Source organism: Pogonomyrmex barbatus, unplaced genomic scaffold (genome assembly GCF_055798465.1).
Source record: "Pogonomyrmex barbatus isolate J1 unplaced genomic scaffold, ASM5579846v1 scaffold20, whole genome shotgun sequence".
Taxonomy (NCBI): domain Eukaryota; kingdom Metazoa; phylum Arthropoda; class Insecta; order Hymenoptera; family Formicidae; genus Pogonomyrmex; species Pogonomyrmex barbatus.
In genome coordinates, this window is record NW_028297117.1 from 3586050 (window position 1) to 3605837 (window position 19788).

The 19788-nt window shown below is 27.3% G+C and overlaps 1 protein-coding gene across 3 annotated transcripts; it reads right to left on the bottom strand.

Annotated features, from left to right (window-relative positions):
- Nucleotides 1–726: 726 nt before the first annotated feature.
- DopEcR (G-protein coupled receptor DopEcR) lies at nucleotides 727–18524 on the bottom strand. 3 transcript variants are annotated; one of them, XM_011638591.3, is made up of 5 exons: nucleotides 18193–18524; nucleotides 10681–11049; nucleotides 9828–10047; nucleotides 9070–9499; nucleotides 727–7775 (listed from the first exon to the last, which is right to left on the bottom strand). In XM_011638591.3, the coding sequence occupies exons 2-5, from the start codon at nucleotides 10790–10792 to the stop codon at nucleotides 7596–7598; spliced, it is 942 nt and encodes a 313-aa protein (XP_011636893.3). In that variant the 5' UTR covers nucleotides 10793–11049; nucleotides 18193–18524; the 3' UTR covers nucleotides 727–7595. The 3 variants fall into 3 exon arrangements, with proteins under 3 accessions (XP_011636893.3, XP_088933961.1, XP_088933962.1); XM_089077835.1 differs by lacking the exon at nucleotides 18193–18524 and adding an exon at nucleotides 11812–11962; XM_089077836.1 differs by lacking the exon at nucleotides 727–7775 and adding an exon at nucleotides 8088–8950.
- Between the last annotated feature and the right edge of the window lie 1264 nt (nucleotides 18525–19788).

Genomic DNA, 19788 nt, shown 5'->3' on the forward strand with positions numbered 1-19788 from the left:
TTTAATACATATGTCATACTTTTCAATTAGTAATTATTTATAAAGAAATTCTTATAAAATTAATAATAATTATGTAAAATATTAAATAAGAGTTAATGCAAAATCCAGTTTTATATAGATTTTACTGTAAAATTTTTTAGATTATTTTAATAAATAAATATATCATCAAAGTATGCAGACTAACATTTAGTATTGACTAATACCCCTTCTACTAATGCCTCCGTAATCAACAAGTAGTACCAGTTAGTATCAGGCCAGACATACTTACGAGAGTAAGTTGTATTTGTGTTGTGTAAAGATGAAGTTAAATTTACATAATAAAAAAATGCATGTAATGGATAATATAAATCGCATTACTAAACAACTTATCTTATTTTAATTAAGTAAATAAACTTGTGATTTAAGAAAAATTAATACAAGAAAAATATGAACACGATGATATAAAAAAATAATTTTAGGTATTATTAAATTCCTTCTTAAGTATAAATATGTCGTAACAATTATGAAAAAAAATATAAATAATAATTATATATAAAACTTTCTTAAAAACCTTATGAAATATAATTTTACGTTCTTAAGAATAATCCTAAGAATATTATTCAAATTTAGTATTTGTATATATTTAAATAATGTGTGTATTATTTAATTAATTTTCTATAATATAAGTATATAAATAAATTAAAGGGAAGAAGGTCTAAAATGGAATCATTAGAAAAATAATACATGTTTTATGTCGAATTCCATTCGAGTGAAATATGCGGTATCTACACCTTCTTTTTTATTATTTGAATATTTTTTACTAGACTAATTTCTAGGACAGTAATTGTTGATATTGTACCATTATCATCAAAATCATATCACGTTATCCTCATGACATATTTAGTACACTCATCACATTCTGATCGGGATTGCTTTCACGGCGATTCGCATGCAATTTCTCTTTATTTCTATTACAAATTAATATTTTTAAGACGGATGCAAGTTACACTATCATATTACACTATCATATTATCGTTCCATTAATATTAATTTTAATAGACATATCGAGATAACATTCTGCATGTTTATTAAAACTGATTAACATTAATTTTATTCTAACAGTGCGTCCGCCCTAAAAAGTGTCACTTATTAAATCTATTTTGATTGCCTACACACGAGTTAACATTTCATCGAGCAAATAAAACGATTTACAAACCACATTGTATTCTTTAAATCAAACACATGATAATAAAAATTTTTATTTTTAAAATTCAAAACTTTTTTATTTTGAACATAAAGGATGATATTATAAAACATAGATTTATGGATACATTGTGCTACATATAACGCGTATGAAATTATTTATTTTTATATATCAAAAATTAAATCAAAATGTGCAATGTTTTACAGTTGTTTTAATTATCTATATTAAATATTTTTATAATTTTTGAACATGCGTGAAAAGAAAATAACATTACTTATAAAATGCATTTTTTTCTTAAAATTAAATGTAAAATAAAATGTTATTCGTTATAAATCTAATTATTCAAAATTATATAATTTTTAATAGCTCATGACAAATTATTATTACTATTCTTATTGTTAGATTGTCCTGCAGTGTTTATAGTTGGCGATAACTTCGAGCTATTTTGTATTGATTTATTTATGCAGCTATTCGCATATAATTATGAATAATTATATATAATTATATAATAATTATATATAATTTGTACAAATATAACAGTTAAATAATAAAAATTTAACATTATGTGTGTGCGTGTGTCTGTAAACCGTCTCATACAATCGGCAAAATGCAACTTTTGTTACATTACGTGTTGATTTTGCGCTGATTAAAACCGCGAAGCATTCCTGATCTGTAAATATTTTCTCAAGACGTCACTTTCTACCTCATATACTAAATGTGGTAATCTCAATCGCTGATGCTGTTACGTTAATTAAAATTTATAAAATATTTAATTCTCTAGAATCATTTATAACAAACATCGATAAAAAGGCCAATAAAACAGTATGTTTGTGTTAAGAAATAGATAATAAAATTGCATTATAAATATTTTTAATCCTCTAAAAATTGCACTATCAAATATAAAAAAAATTGTTGTATAGATTATATAATCGCAAGAAAGTTGTATCTTATTTTTTTATATTATATATTATATTTTATATTATATTTTTTGTTTGTTCTTATATGAAATGGAAATATTACATTTAATTTCAAACTAGTAGTTGCAATTAAAATTGCATATGCTTTTATTTAATGATAACAAGAGATTTAATGTACGTTTAATTTATTTTTTTTTATATTTGTCACATATACATTACGATTTTTAGAGGATTAAGAAACGTAAGCATTTCTGTGATGCGACTTTTACAGTTACCACACAGAGCATATAAATCGAGTCTGCACGAAAATCGTCAATCATGATATCAAGGCAATCGCGATCGTATTCATGCAATCGATCCATCAAAACGATTCATCTGCGAACAATCAGTTAAAATATTTAATAACAGCACGCTCATGGTGACGTATATTACAAAACTAGTACAAAACTAGCAGCTAGGTACAAAAATGTAATTAATCGTTAATAATGGAGGCCGCCCGGGAAACTGCCAGGGACCAATTCTGTTCGCTCATCATCTTTTTTAGCATTTATCTTTACATCTTTCTCGTTATCTATTCATTTTTCTTTTCGTTACTGACAAATCTACTCCTATTAGCCACTTCAAATCCACTTGAATATCCACTTGAATCGGTTTTTTTTTTGATCCTACAATTTTACTTTCTCACGCGCAATCATTCTTTACTTTTCTTTTGAGCGACTTTCACATGTTTAGAATGTCGTAATTGCTGAGAAATTTAATACTGCTCGATTTGGCGAATCCGCGTGTGCAAAGTGGTGCGAGATTTGTTTTTATTATATAACTTAACAAAATTATAAAATAATTATATAGTAAGCAGTATAACAAGATTATAATAAATATTAATTATTAATTTAATTAAACATTTAATTAAACATTTAATCCTAAAATCACAATATGGAATGATTATTTTCAAAGAAAAGTATAATTATATAATCATCTTAAAATAATAAAAATATTATTTGTTTTATTATAAATAAATATATGTATAATTTATAAATTATTTTACTTAAAAATTGTCTTACTTAATACATTATTTAAAAAATCTTATGTAGGCCTTTTAATAGAAGATTAATGTCTTTTGACAATATTGAATATTTGATAATATTGAATTGAAGTGGATCATAAGTTAATATAATCTATCACTTAATATAATCTATTAATTGTAAATCCTTTGTATTTTTATATTTTTTATAAAAATTTATATATATATATATATTATTGAAATTTTTATTTAAAACATTAAAAGATAAATTTAATATTAATTAATAATTAATTGATAACAATATAATTCAATGTTAGTAATAATTATTATAAAGATCTATAGTTTAGACTTAAAAGATTTGAAATCTCATAGTAATAAAAATTCGTGGTGATTTTAATCGTAAATTTGAATAAAAAAGTAAAAAGCTAAGTACTCCATCTGTCAAAAGAAAAATTTTTCGCTACAAAATTATCTCGAACCACTGCACAGCAGCGATAATAGAGTACAGGAGTAAAGCTTAGATATTCGGATCTGGACGAAAAAACCGGATCACGAGCAATTTTATAAGTACAAAGAGATATTTGCAATAAAATCTGTAAACGCGTTATAGCCTAAAAATTATTGCAGTTCAAAAACATAAAATCTTCTCGGGGAGATATTTTTTGGGAACGTATATGTTAATAACATAAATTATGTATGTTTGCTTTTATTATCTTTATTTGATTTTATTATCAGTACAATAAGTAATGCGGTTAGTTTTAAGTCTTCATGGTTGAGCTGAAATGTTTTATTATATAATTACATCACCGTTACTCATTGTACTGGCAATAATCTATATGACAATTATGATAATATACGAAAACACACGATAATTTGTTATATTTTAGATTTTATACTTTTTTTATCACTTGAGATCTTCGTGAATTTTCCCCGAAATTTTCCTTAACAGTTGAACCTGCATTAATTCTTAGCCAGAACTTCAGCTGATTTATTTAGCTAACACCTGAACTAGAAAATAGTTGATAGTATTGTTTGATTCCGTTGTATCAATAGTTGTAAGACATCGTCATATCATAAAAGTTCATTTCATCTTCTTACTACATTAACTTTTTTAATAATCCAATATTTCGCTTTATTTATTCAAAAATTATCCAAAAGATTTAAAATTTCATTAGTTTCTATAATCCTATTCCTTAATAACATTAAATAAAGTTGTAATTAAAAATTAAATTAAAGAGAAAAGTTTTTAAATAATATTTTGCTAAAATAAAATTAATCTTAGTATCTCTCTATAGTTTATTCAACATTGCATTTATAGATGCAAATTACATATACAAAAAAAAATTATTTTATATGTAAAAATTATTCTATATGATCAAAGTAACTTTTTCTAATATATTTTTAAATTGTTTTAGATTTTGTTTTAATTTTTTTTATATGTTTACATTTAAAACGAGCAGACATTTCGAATAGCTTTACTTCATTCACGGAAAAACACATTTTTGACACAAATTGTTCTTTCAATGCACTAAACATCACGAATTACGGTAATTAAACACTTATATCGGACTAATTTTTTTTTAGAGAAAAGCCATACTTCAATAAAATACGTTTATAGTAAAAAATAGAAGTTGAGATTTCCTAGACATCAATTTGTATATAGATTCTCATTTGAGAATTTATTATTTATTAAAACATTATTTATTAAAAACGTTAGGGCGCGCCGACATAAATTCACGCGAGCATTATTCAGGAGCACAGTGAAGAAACATTGACAAATTTCATCGTTCGCTTTTCATTTTAGCGATGTTACGTGACAGTTCAGCTACGCCTAATTCTAGCATTCTATGCTATCCGTAATAGGCGCCAGAAATCTGTTCACGTTCGCTAATTTTTCTTGTGTTGGAATCTATTATCTCTTGCAAAACACAGAAAAATTTTTTAATAAAAATTACATAAAAAATATTAAATGTTTATATTTTCTAATTATTACATCCATAGTTTAATTTTTGTTTAAAAAGAAATATATATCGATCATTTTAAACAAATATATAAAAATGTCTTTTTTTTTTCATTTTTGTGGTGTATTGCATTCGCATTTGCTGATACGCCTAAATTTAAGCAGTCAAAAAGTTTTTCTTCTTTCATAAATTTATTTTGCAAAACGAAAATTTCTATACCATCAACATATATATATTTTCTCCTCATTTGCCTTCTTCTAGAGTATCGATTCTAGTTTCAACTTTGGTTGGATTACATAAGCTGTCCAAATACATTCGAAGTTGCACCTCGAGTTGTCATAGTTCACGTGCGAAAATTGGACGCAATAGTTTATATTCTCATGCAAAAAAGTTGTTATTAGCCGATTTCGCGCATATATATCATTTAGTATAAGATTAGTAATAAAGCTTATAGCGGGACCGAGTTAGAATGCCCTTGAAACTAGCATGATCTAAATTAAGAATTAGATTAAACGACGACATTTTGATTTTCATGTGGGGAGGGTGTTAATATAGTACGTCAAGAAAGTACGACGAGAGCCTAATTAGATTCTGAAGAGAAACATCTTTCCCTTTCTTGTCGAAAAGTGATATCATTCGATTATTAATTTAGCGATTGATTTTTGCTAAATTATATAATATAAAAGCGAGTCTCAATATAAATAAAAAAAAATTTTGTACAAATCATATTCATCATAATAAGTATTCTAAAATTTTACACAAGATGTACCAACTTTTTATCCAAATAAATTGGCAAACTTTCAATTGCTAATTTATTTCATTTGTTACGAGCGTGTTATTAATATTGCTGTTAATATGTATCGATAAATCAAAAATAGTCATATCATATTATTATATCATTTTAATAATTTTATTATAATTTATAGCTATATTTATTAGCATATCAAAGGATACTAACAATATGAGAAGGAATACGAATTAATCGACATTGAAAAAAATACGTAAACTTTTTGATTTTGTAAATTGTTTTGCTTCTCGATGAGAAGGAGAAAGAGCACAGAAAGCCGACGGCAAGGAAGCGCATTAAAAAAGCGTAATATTCGCACGCTCGATACTAGATTATCTTTCATCGAGGGTGTTCTACGGGCACGACGACACTTCGACGACGCAAAAACTCGTCGCCGACAACGCGTCACATTCATAGAGGCATCTCCGTTAATTGACTAAATTTTTCTCCCCGCATATGTTCCGGCGTCGTTTAATGAATCAATTTTATGATTAGATCTGTAGTCTGTAGTCTTCCATGATAGTTAATAATAACTCGAGTTTTCCGCATAATTTGCTACAACATTTATTGAGCGTGATCTTACGATGTAAACTAGGCGACGATTAGTTTTCAAACACTGCAGAACGACTCATTGTTCTCAGTTTTATCATTATGTACGGCGCAGAAAGTTATCCCAATGAATGGGACTCTAATTAACGGACTCTAGCGTGTTTGAGCGAAGCGAGATTATTTTAGAGAAATGGACGCGCGTCGGCGAAGTCGCCGAATTCCGCCGGCAAAATATTTCGTAAAATTCGTTGCACCACTCGCATCTTCTTACTACCTCGCGTTATATTTTGTATAAATGATATAATAATATTTATGTTTTTATTATGAAAATCGGGCAAGCTAAATATTGATTATAATTTTGATTACTTTTACAGTTCAATCTAGATGAAATTTGAGCTGTCTATATTATCTCAAACGTATGCTTATATGCACTATAGATTTAATTTAATATAATAATTTTAAGAGAGAACGTTTAACTATTTTGGTAGTATTATTTATGTAATTGCAATGAGCAAGAGTAAGAGAGTTATTAATAAAATATTCTAAATTCTTTTTATTTTTCTCCAAAATTTGGGAAATTTGTTTATTGTACCTTAGATTTTTCTCAAGCGTTTTGTAAAGCAGCTTTTGCAAGCGGATAAAATTTTACATTTTTAGAAAACTATTCTCTTCCCAAAAAATATATATTACTTAAATTTATGTTTACAGCTATATAAATATAATTAAAATACAAACAATAAAAATATTTTTCTTGAAAACTTATTGAATTTTTACAGTTATTAAAATAAAATTTAAACTTATACTTTTTTTATTCGCTTAAGAATTCAAAAAATTCAATTTTTATGCTTATAAATTGCTTCTATATGTATTTTAAAATGTTTTTTTACCTTCCACATATCTATTCTGTTAATTAATATCAATTAATATACTTTTTACTTCTATCTAAATAATTTATTTTAACTAAATTAAGATTAAGAACCCGATATATTTGAATCGTAATTTTTTATTTATTTTTATTTAAGCGCGAAGTTTTAAAGAACCATCTTGCGAGTGGTGCTAATTGTAAGATGCGAGGACGATTTTTGAATAGAGGTGAAAGCGACTTCTTAAGAACACACCGCGTATCGAACAGAACGCAACATCAGCATTGCTGCTCGTAAACGTAATCGATGTGATATTAGTCGTCGTCGTCGAGGCCGAGGAGTTCTGGCGGAAGTCGCCTGTGCCGACAGCATATGGTGAGACAGAGCACTCGCACGGCCAATCGAAACTGGGGACTTAATGTGCTGAGTACAACTGCTTTCCAAAAGCTGTTTGTGACTCCCAGCCATACCACAGCAAAATGTAGAAACGGTACCTACAATTAAATAAGATAGAAATCAAACTACAAATATTAATAAATATTTATAAGTCTGTTCTTTCCTGGTACCTTTTTTCATAATTTATAATGAGGATTCACTCTTTATTAACCTTTTTTTATTAATTTTCCTTACAATTTCAAGTTAAAATCCTGATTATTATTTTTCGCATTTTATTAAAAATGTTTAAGATCAATTCTATTACTATATAATAATTATAGTTCTTAATAAAAGTTCTCTACATAATAAAAGTACAAATGGAAGCAAATCCTTTATAATAATGTAATCATTTTAATTCTTCAAAATTTCAACGAAAGAAAAAAGTTTATTTTAAATATATATAAATACAAAAATTGTGTGCATCATATATGTAGATGTAATATTCTATATCTTCTTTTTTTCTGTATAAGTATCATATGAAGTATATCCTTGTATATGAACTTCTTATGTACTAGCAAGCTTTTTCTATTAACCTACTTTGCTTCACAAACGTGTCGACCTACATTTTTAATCGTCTCATTTTCAATGCCTCTTTTCACAAAGTTTAAACTTATTTTTACATCATGTCAATGTCAAGCAAGTATCATTACAATCATCCTAACGTTAGTGTTTTAAGAAGACAAGTTTTATAATATTATTTAGTATTATTAGAAAAATAATAATACTTATAGATCATATTATTCTTTGTATTGAAATTAAAAGTATCTAGTATCTAGCTGATTTCGTAGATATTTAATCATAAAAAGGTAAATTAAACACAATTCTAGATATCGTTCATTTTAATTACGCTTAATACTATATGACTTTTGCCTTCCAATTAATTTTATTTTATTATTTCGTATAATATTAAATTCTGTTTGGAGAAATTAATATTAATATTAATAAAAACAATTACTTTTATCTATATATTCAGATATATATATATATATATACATTATGTGTTATATACATATACAATATATGCTATATACATATACAATATATCCCAAAAATCGAATATTAAAGAAGTATTGCCGGACATGGCAATTACTTTTACTTAACTAAAATTGAACAATTTAATAAAATTTAACATCTCTTTAAATTTGTTGCAATTGTTCGGAATCGCCATGCATATATATTTCGTATTTATATTATACGCACGTCATACATATTTTTAATTTTCTATTAACACCTTCTATGAAATAAAATTATTTTTATTAATATTAATTTAATAGATATAATATTCAGAGAGAGAAAGAGAGAAAGAGAGAGAGAGAGAGAGAGAGAGAGAGAGAGAATTCAAAAAATTATTACCTGAGGAGGTCCGTTAACAACCGCGTATATTCTTAATCCGGCATATGGCGCCCATGACATCCAAAAAGCCATCACCAAAACGAAGGACATAATGTGACTTGGATTGCTCAGATTTTCTGATAGCGCAGTAGCATACTCCTTGTCATGGATTAGAACACCGGATTTTAGTCGCCTCATCATAGAGAATATGTAGAAATACGTGTAGACGATGGTGATGACTGACGGTCCCAACACGAGAATGGACAGCGTGATGGTATATGCGGCCATATTTCCCCAATCGAGCATACAGATAAAGGCCTCGCGGTCAAAAATTGGTTTGTTGAAACCGAGCAAGGGTGGACAACACATCATCGCCACGCTGATCCATGTGAAGACCATCCAGCATTGACAACGGGTTTTCGTCTGTACAGTCTCGTATCTTAATGGTTTCCTGCAAAAATAATTGCAATGATGAATAATACAAAAGAATTTTTTTAAGAATCGGCGTTATCAATAAAATTAAAATTGCCTATAAAAGAAATTTATTACAAAAGTCAAATCTCATATGTGATCTCAGATGTGATTTAGAGAAAACTGCTACAATTAAAAAATCATTTTTAAATATTTAATGCTATTAATATAATAGCAAAAATATATAAAATAAGTAATATAACTAATGTAATGAAATATATATTAATGCATTATTATATTAGTATTACAACTATGTAATATAATTACGTATTATTATTTTTGTATGATAGATGATAATTCTAATGTACCTGATAGCCAGATAGCGATCTACAGAAATCCACATGAAGGTATATACTGATACTGCCCAAAGTGTGACTTCCAAGTAACCGACAAGTCGGCACACGATATCTCCGTAGACCCATCTTCGTACCAAAGCCGGATACACCGAAAGCGGGACCACCAACACACCACACAGAAGATCTGCCGAGGCGAGTGATAACAAATAGTAGTTTATCACCTCGGAGGGACCTGTGAATAAAATATTTTTAATATAACACGTGATTATATTTATTCTTTTGTTACAAGTTTACTATGCTTATGTTTCTTTTCATTAGCATAGATTAATATTATTAACTAATCGAGAAAGATTCAAGAATTTAGGGAATTTAAGGATTAAAAGATTCTTAATTTTAAAAATTCAGAAATTCTAAAATTCAAATACTTAATTTAAAATACTTAATTTAAAATGTAAAAAATTTGTAATCTCTCTGTAAAAATTCCTATTTTCTATTCAAGAATCAATAAAATATTATATTTTTAAAATATTATACACATACATATGTGTGTGTGTGTGTGTGTGTGTGTGTGTGTGTGTGTGTGTGTGTGTGTGTGTGTATACACATAGCATTAAACAAAAAATGTATATATTATTAATGAACATGCTAAGTTGAAAATTTGTTTTATTAATAATAATAAATTTATTATTAATAATAAAGTTATATGTTCACGGCTTTTAAAATAAGTAAATATATGTAAGAAAAAAGAAGAGTCAACGTTTGAATGTTTTTCTAGATATGATAACTAAAATTATAAATATAATGTCAATAATATAATTTTAAAATACGAAAAAGAAATTCGTAAATATAAATAATTCTGACTTACCGCGGAAGTTGAGGTAGGTGGCGATGATGAGGAGATTCGAGACGATGATGGCGATGGCGACCACGAGGATAAGGCTCGCCTGCATGAGAGCCTCCAACGAGTGCTCCTCCATGCCGCCACCTTTTCGAGCTGCATCCCCCCACCCGCCCTTAGATGCTTTTACCCTTCACCCTTTTCGTGATCTTTCTACTGCTAGATATTGGATCCTTCTAGGATTGCACCTTCAGCTTCTTCACGCTTCTCTTTCTCGCCGTAAACGTTATCGGTCGCTCTGCACTCTTGAAAAGAAATGGTCACAGTTCTTAGGCGAATGAATCCTCGATACTGAAGTTGTGTCTTCGAGGATCTTGATATACAATCGATGTATTACTGTAAATTTGAAAAAAATTATTTGTATGCGTATGCAATTATTAATCTTGTGTACATTTCTTATAAATTTATTATACATAAATATATAAATAATTCTGTAAAAATAGTTTTTTAATAGGATAATTTAATACATAATTAATACACATTTAATACATCTATTAAATATATACAAAATGATGAAATTGTACTATATTTAATTGAAAAATTGATAAATGTGTAAACTCTAAAATGTATATTAAAAATTATATTACAAAAATTATGTATAAATGAATATTTATAAGAATAAATGAATATTTAAAAATTTATTTTAATACAAATACTAAAACTATAAAATTATTTTATATTATATTATATTATTATTTTTTATATTATTTTACATTAATTATCAAATGTAGATATCGACATTTTTTACAAAGTTTCATAATGTATTTTTCTGACATAGACATTATATAATAATTTTTAATAAATATTTAATCTTAAATAAAGCCAAAAAAATTTTATAACAAATAGTTATTAAGTAAGTAAAATTTAAATATTTTATTCTTAAGCCACGTTTGTGGAGAATAATGAATATTTTTAAAATTGCAACATATACAGTTCATCTTCAAGTTTGAGGTCAGTGTGTCAGTTTAATTCGGTTTTAGGAGCAAAAAAGCGCGGGAGAGGAGAAAAGGTTACAGGAAAATTGCATTTCGAAGAATAGATCAGTCATTAGATTGTAACATAACGAGGATATTGAACAAGTTTCTGGATTATTCGTACCGATAATATGCAGCATTGCAGAGTACACTTTTTTTTCTTTTTTTTATTTTCCTGCGAAAGCCACGTAATTCTTCCCTAGTGGGAACACCCCACAGACTACCCGCACAATGGTTTCCCTCTCTAAGTATCGACCGCCATTCATAATTTAGCTGAGTCGATCCTGAATGAAGGGGTGTATCGTGTGGCATCGTGCCGTCTGTCGTGTTTCCCGAATTAAAGTGGAATTTTTACATTTTATACATGACAAGGTGATACATTGTCATATGACACTATTGATGACACAAAGAAGAAGCAATATATAATAGCGTAAATAAAACGTGACAATAAAACGCTTGACATTGCATTTGTAACTGAGAGAATAGCGCTCACACAATTATTTGGAGATTTTTTATGTTTCATCATATGTGATTCATGTGATTATATATATATATATATATATATATATATATATATATATATGAATTAATTAAATTGCGTACAGCATTCAATTATTAAATTCAGATAATCAGGGCCATAGGAGTCAAGCACAGATGGTAGAGTGCGAATTAATTTTTAACAAATCTTTAATCAGAATACGATACAGATTTAATCAGAGACAATACCGTGGAGTAAACCGAGAAAGAATCATGCCTTAAGTGAGTTGATGGTTTTAGCAGTTCTATTTTTCTCATTTTTGACTGGTTTTTTACTGTGAAATTACATTTAATTTTTAACTTTACTGACAAATTCTCTTTTATAAACATTTTTACATAGCGTTTCCAACATCAACTTTGGAACTGTTGTGACAAGGTCTTCCGAGTTATCGTTCCTCCTCCATGGCGACTACAATGTTAAAATTATATCCATCATATACGTTTTGCAACCATGTAACATCGACTCTGGTAATCATATGTACGGCACTCACTGAAGATGACCCGAAGGAAGATCGAAACGTCTGAATTCTGATTAAAGATTTGTTAAAAATTAATTCGCACTCTACCGTCTGTGCTTGACTCCTATGGCCCTGATTATCTGAATTTATTTTAAATTGAGGAGTCCTTATATTTTAAACTTTTTTGTGCATTCAATTATTCTTATAAATTAGATTTCTTATATAAAAAAATAAGATATCAGTTTTTTTTCTTCTTCCTAGTTACATATAAATTTCTAGAAATAGATTTTTATGTATAATACTTAAATCCTTGCATTATTGCGTGAATTCATACGGCGTATTCAGTTTATTTTTGTATTACAATTATAATCTTCAATATTCCAATAATACAATTTATTGCATTTTGCGCACATGTAATTGTACAATTACTAAATTGTTCGGATTGAGTCAGATTTGTTAAACGAATTAGAAATTTATATTTAATTGACAAAAAATTTTTTGACAAAAATAGAATAATTAAAATTTTCTTTTTTAATTTTTTATGTTTATATTATTTACAGATGTACGTAAAATTTGAGCGTTAATTGAAAAATACTTTATAGTAAGTATAATTATATTAATTATTTTTCAGTTAATCAATGGTTTTTATAAAGTAAATAAATAGTGTAACAAAAATATGATATATAAAGATAAATTTAACGTCAAGTTTAATCTTCAAGCAGCCATTTCTCGGGCATTACGTCGCGCTTTTCAACGAATTGGCCTTTGAGTAACCCGTAACAATTCAAAACCAGCTGCAACTCCGATATGTAGGCGTTTACCCACATAAAAGCGGCTTCGTAATCAACTCGAAGATCGATATATGTCGCAATTATTGTTTATAATGCTGCTTAATTATAAGCAAAACGTCAGAAGTACACGCAACGACTGAGACCTTGTTACATAAAAAGTAGCTTAATGAAGCCCCATATATTATGATTTGAGCAATAACGTTCGTCGATTCTTCGCTTCGTTGTCATTAATATTGATATCTTTGATAGCGTATGATTTTGCTACCATTTCATTTTCTTTCTGTTAAATATAAAAAAATCTAATATCCAAAAAACAAATTGATCGATGAAATTGTGAAAATACGAAATTGCCAATAATTCTTATACACTATAGATGATATCGATCAAAAATGTGGAGAAAACAAGTTTGTCGTTGAAAAAATAGTATATAAGTAATAAAGATTATAAAAATAATATATTTGTTAAAATAGCTATATAAAAAGAAATTAATAAAAAAATCTAAGACCAATAACTTGCAAATAATCATATTTTTACAAGGAATAGTTATTTTTTTCATATTACAGATAGCTCTCGTTTTCTAAAAAATATAAAACAATTCATATCATATTAGTTATATCATATTAGTTATATAGTTTGTATTTATTATAAATATTGGAGTCTATAATAAATATTTAATTTTTATAATACAAATATTATTTTTTATTACTTCTTAATTGTTAAAATAGACTTTCCAAGATAAAAAGAATTTATTTTAATGTTAAAATAAAAATTAAAAAGTTAATCTCTTTTAAATAAAAGTATTTTACATAAAAAAATAATAATTTTGTATTCAGTCTATTACTCTAATAAAAATATTTCCTATTCAATAGTGCTGAATAACAGAAACTATGTTGGCCAAAAACACGTCAATCAACGTGTCAACCAATCTTATTAAGATGTTATTAAGACTTTAAATCATGTTACAATACTATTATCAACTTACTCCATAAATTTCAACAATATAACAGAATTCTCAATAAATATGCACTTTTTAATGCATCTTTTTTCGATAAAATTTTAATAAAAGCTATATACGATAAGAAGATATTAATGTTTGAATTAGTTGTAATTAAAAATAAAAGTCTTTTCAAAATAAAACTTTAGGCAAATAAATAAAGTCAGCAAAATTATTTTAGTTAATTTTTTTAGTAAATTTTAGTTAATTTTTTATGTGAAATTTATTTATGTAAACTTTTTAAATATATATTAAGATTAAATAATATAAATTTCATATAATAAATTTAATTTAACAAATTTATTAAATTTAATTTAATAAATTTTTAAATATAATAATTAAAATAGAAAATTTGATATAATTGATAGCTTCTCTTTTTGTTAGAGAAAAATTAATTACAGATTGATTAAATCATCAAAATAATTGAAAGAGCACTCGGTCATTTCAGAACACACATATACGATAAAATTGTTATACATATATCTGCCTACTCTGTTCTTGCGTGCATGATGAAAATAAATTTACATATATAATATTTGCCTATTTAAGACAGAAAATTGCAACAGAAATGTCAAATGATGATTTGTGTTATTTTGATGTATAATCATTTACACATAGCAGTATCAATATTAGTCTTGTATCAATATTAGTAACTATTGTAAGGATTATTTAACTTTCAATATAACTTTCAAATAATTTTTAATATAAATAACTTTTAACTTTGCAATTATATTATAAATAAAATATATGATATAAATAAAGGCTGAAACAATGTGATAAATGCATTAGAATGTTGTAGAATAATTTCCAATATATGTGCTATTTGTTAAGTTATAAATATATAAATATGTATTCTAAATATATAAATATATATTCTATAAATATATATCTACTTATGCTGCCAAAACAAAATAAACTTATTAAAAATTTATTTCATTTAAAATTAAAAATTTATTATAATTTTAAAGAATGAGAGAATTACAATTATATTATTGTTTTAATAAAATATGTATAAAAATTTAGATTTAATCTATTAATTTCGTGATTACAAACAATTAAATAATCTTCATTTATCAAAATAATTTAAATTCTGTTATGATAATCGTAGCTTATATTTATATTTACAACATTACACATTGACATTATCAATGATATTTTTATCATATTAAATCGCCGTAAGATTAAATATTTAAGTTAGGAGTGATTCTAATATTTTCACTTTTCTTTAAAATTTCTTTTGATATTCAAACTTAGTTCAGTTAAAATAACTAACTTCAGTTAAAATATACATCAAATTATAATTATTTTTCTATTATCATTATTTATATTTATTATATACATTTAACTATTTAAAAAAATTTTTTTAATATAAATAATAAAGCAATAATTATGAGATAATAAATAATATAAAATTAAAAATTATTACTTTCTATTATTTTCAAAATCAATAAAAGTTCCAATCTTAAAACTAGTTAATCTAAAAAGTCTGAAAGAATTTCTAAATAATCTACAATTACTAAGTAATAATAATTTAAAATTTTGATCAAGAAAATATGAACAAAAAACTATATGAGTCAAAGCTAAATAAATAAATTAAATAAAACGTCATTTCTAATACATGTCAAATTTAATTAATAAAAATTCAAAACGCGTTAGTTATCCAAGATATAAAGAATTCATAAAGAAAACAATCGCAAAGCTTCATCTTACATCGAGTGAAGTTAATAAAATTGTTTTTAATCATTGGGTCAGATGTTATACAAAAATATGTTTGATGTAATGAAGACCAAACGGAAATAAAACATCTCAGAAGTTGTTATCGTGAGTTTTGATATGGATGTGACAGGCTCATTCGGTATTCATATCTAATGCAATTAATTTTATCAACTCAACTCGACTCAAGAAGTATTGTGACTCTTCTTATATATGAATTTTATATCTTGGACAACTGTAAGGTCTTGAGTTTTTATTAATTGAATTGGACATGTATCAGAAATAATGTTTTATTTAATTTATTTAATTTATTTAATTTATTTTTGTTTATCTTTATTGATTGTTTTTGTATTGAAGATGACTATTGAAGATCGAAACATTTGCATTGCAGTGATAAATTTTTGTAAACGTTAATATTTATTACAATATATTTAGCATTATCATCTATCTTCGGCTCATAGAGTTCTTCATTCATACACTTGATTTATTTTTACACAGAGCCTTTAATTGTTATTATTAATTTTTTAAAACTTTAAATCTTTCTTAATATTCAAAGGTTAAAATACAATTAATTCAATTCAATTAAATCTCTAACTTAATCTTTAGTTTAACTTTTTAATTTAATTAAATTTCCAATATCTAGCTGTACGAGAGATTACGCGAAGGATGAAAGGGTTGAGTCAAACACGACCTCGCGAGTTCGAACCGCTGCTATTTTTATCTATTCTCATATCCGACGGCAATCAACGGCATGTTCTCATTGCGGCTGACAAAAAAGAAAAACATAGAGCGACGCTTTTCCCGGCGGGGCTCTTCAATTATCGTCGGAGCGAGAACACTCTCCTATCAGAATGCACAGTGATGAACAACCGAAGCCATGTCCGAGCAGCTACTCCCTTTTGTTTAGTTAACCGAATATTTGTCCAACCATGCGCATGTCGTGATAAGGGGTGATCCACGAGCAGCGGACGCGCGCGCGAGTCAATGCACATCGCAGATTTTCAGAACGACACAGCGGCGTGCTTAGCTCGCGACATGAAATTTCAGTGGTCTTTTATGTGTATATTTATTAGTAACTTTTTGTGTTTTAAAAATCAAAAGAATGAAAAGTACAGAAAGAAATAAATAAAATTCTTTCGCGAATAAACGATTTTAATAATACTATTACAAGAATATTTTTGCATTTTATTTTTTATTTAAATTAAATTGTCGTAAATATGTTATAAATAATTTACTTGTTTTAAGTACGAACCATTATTATATTCAAATTTGTTTGAATAAACATAAATATATCTTAAATAATAATTTACGCTTTGTACAGTTACATAAAATTGTGACAGACAAGTTTTATTATATTCAATTTAATATTATGTGATATAAATTAACTAGAGCCAAATGAAGAATGAGATTTAATATTCATACGGCAAGACGCAATTAAGGATTATATAGAACGAAAGAAAAAAAAAAAAAAAAAGAAAAAAAAAAAAAAAAAAAAAACAAGAATTGAAAAGTAATAGAAAACTGAAGAGAAAAACATAAAAAGTTCTAAAAATTTTATATATTCTTTACTTATCTTAAGATACAATGATTATCTTTGTGAAATATTCATAAATATAATTTCAACCGGCCGTATACATGATTGCGCAAGATTTCCCTTCATGACTGCAGCACGAGAAAGAACAGAAACTCGCTTGTTAGAAGGTATTAGACATTTAGAAATTATATTTAAATATTTCCTATTTTCCTGCCTTACCTACTCGCAGTTTCCGAATCATGAATTGGAAAGTGTCACATCACGTACGGAGAATTCGAATAAAAATAATAGCTTAAAATAACACGGAGTGTCCACAAAAATCAGAATTTCTCAAAATCTCAATATATTTGCTCGAGGCAAAGCTGACATTGCGGTCCATGGCAACGTCGAACCGCAACGGATTTCGGGCATTCTGTATGCTGTATGCATCCGCTATTCACTGCCATCATTGGTCACATTCAATTGACACTACACATACCTCCTCGGTCGCATCCTGATTGCGTGCACCAGCAGCTCTTGCCGATGCCTCTTGCAGTCTCTCGACCACCCTCTCGCGCCACTTTTCGCTGCGAACCCAGCCAGATAAGTAGCGACAAACAAGATGCTGATAACCCGTCGTTCTCTCTGTCTGTTATCGCTTACGTCGTCGTTATTCTCCGTATTATGACGTCGTCTTATATATATTCTTTTTGCTCTGCTGTAAGAAAAATATACCCGAGATGCATTCGCGAAAGCACACCGCTATGCACACGCGCGCATACTCGCACTCTCACTCGATCCCGACCGGGACTTCTATCATTACTGGTGAAGAGAAATCCGTTTCTCTCCCTCGGCCCGGGCGTCGAAGCGTCGATACGACGACGACGACGCTTGCGCGCCGCCCCCGATCCACCCTTTCCATCCGGGCATTTTCGTGGCGCATTCGAGGCTGCGACCCTGCTGTCGCAATGCCCTGCGTGAACATTATTGTCACGGCGAACCTGTTCGCATTGCGAGAGCCTAGCGCTTTCGAGTTTGTCAAATTGCGATGAGCGAAAAGAATCAGTGGTAAAAATCATTAGATTGATTATTATTTTTTAACCGGTGTTCATAGTCAGTTATATTTAAGATCATCTTAAACACAAATTCAAAATGCTATACAGCCATTTCATTGCTTGAGCAGAATCTTAAGACGATCTGAAATCTGACTTAAGAAGATCTTAAATTCTTAAGAACTGACTATGGCTATGCCGGCCTTTGAACTGGCCTCGACGAGTGAGATTGAAATGTCTCATCTTGTCGATCCTCGGACATTTTCGTGACATTTCCGCTCTAAATGCATTTTAAAGATTTATGAAATTAATCAGATTTTTATACCAACCAATATTATATCAATCAATATTTAAATTATAATATACAAAATATCTTAAATAAAGTAATAAAGACAAAGATAATTATTTAATTAAATAAAAATAGACGTTCAGGATCTTGTCTAACTGATCTGCTGCAAACCTTTATTGTCTATACATTAATCTAGGTATACATATATGTATTTATTTAAATTAATAAATTTTTTTTAAAACAAGTTCTTTATTTAAAGAATTTTGCTATCAAAACTATAATCGAAAGCCAATATAAATATAAAAATTATATAAAACGTATATTATACATATGTAAATTATATAGATTGTCATTAAATAATTTATTTATTTTATTTTATCTTATATTATTAATCTTATGTTAATACAAAATTTTGAAGTCTATTTTCCATAGATATATACTTATTTATTCTAAATAAGATAATATAGAAATAAATAAAAGTATAGTCAATAGTTAGTTAACTATAGTGGAATCAATACAATTCACAATAAGCAGTTTGTCCTATAGAGTTGACTAAATCCTTTTTTCTATAAATAGTTTATCATATAAATAATCAAGAGACACGGCTCGTTGTCAAGTTCACGCGTAGCGAAATCGTATAGAACGGTGGCAAGGCACCCATAGCTTTATTACTCGAAACCCAAAGCCAATCTATATTTTCATATCTCAGTAATAATTAAACCAATCGAATTCTAATTAGTTTCAATCAATAGCT

Excerpts from the sequence above, each read along its gene's own strand:
- DopEcR (XM_011638591.3), bottom strand. The coding sequence starts at position 10,792 with ATGGAGGAGCACTCGTTGGAGGCTCTCATGCAGGCGAGCCTTATCCTC. Across the intron at positions 10,048-10,680 it reads CACCTACCTCAACTTCCGCG|GTCCCTCCGAGGTGATAAAC; the intron begins GTAAGTCAGAAT and ends TTTTATTCACAG. Across the intron at positions 7,776-9,069 it reads TTGTTAACGGACCTCCTCAG|GTACCGTTTCTACATTTTGC; the intron begins GTAATAATTTTT and ends ATTTAATTGTAG.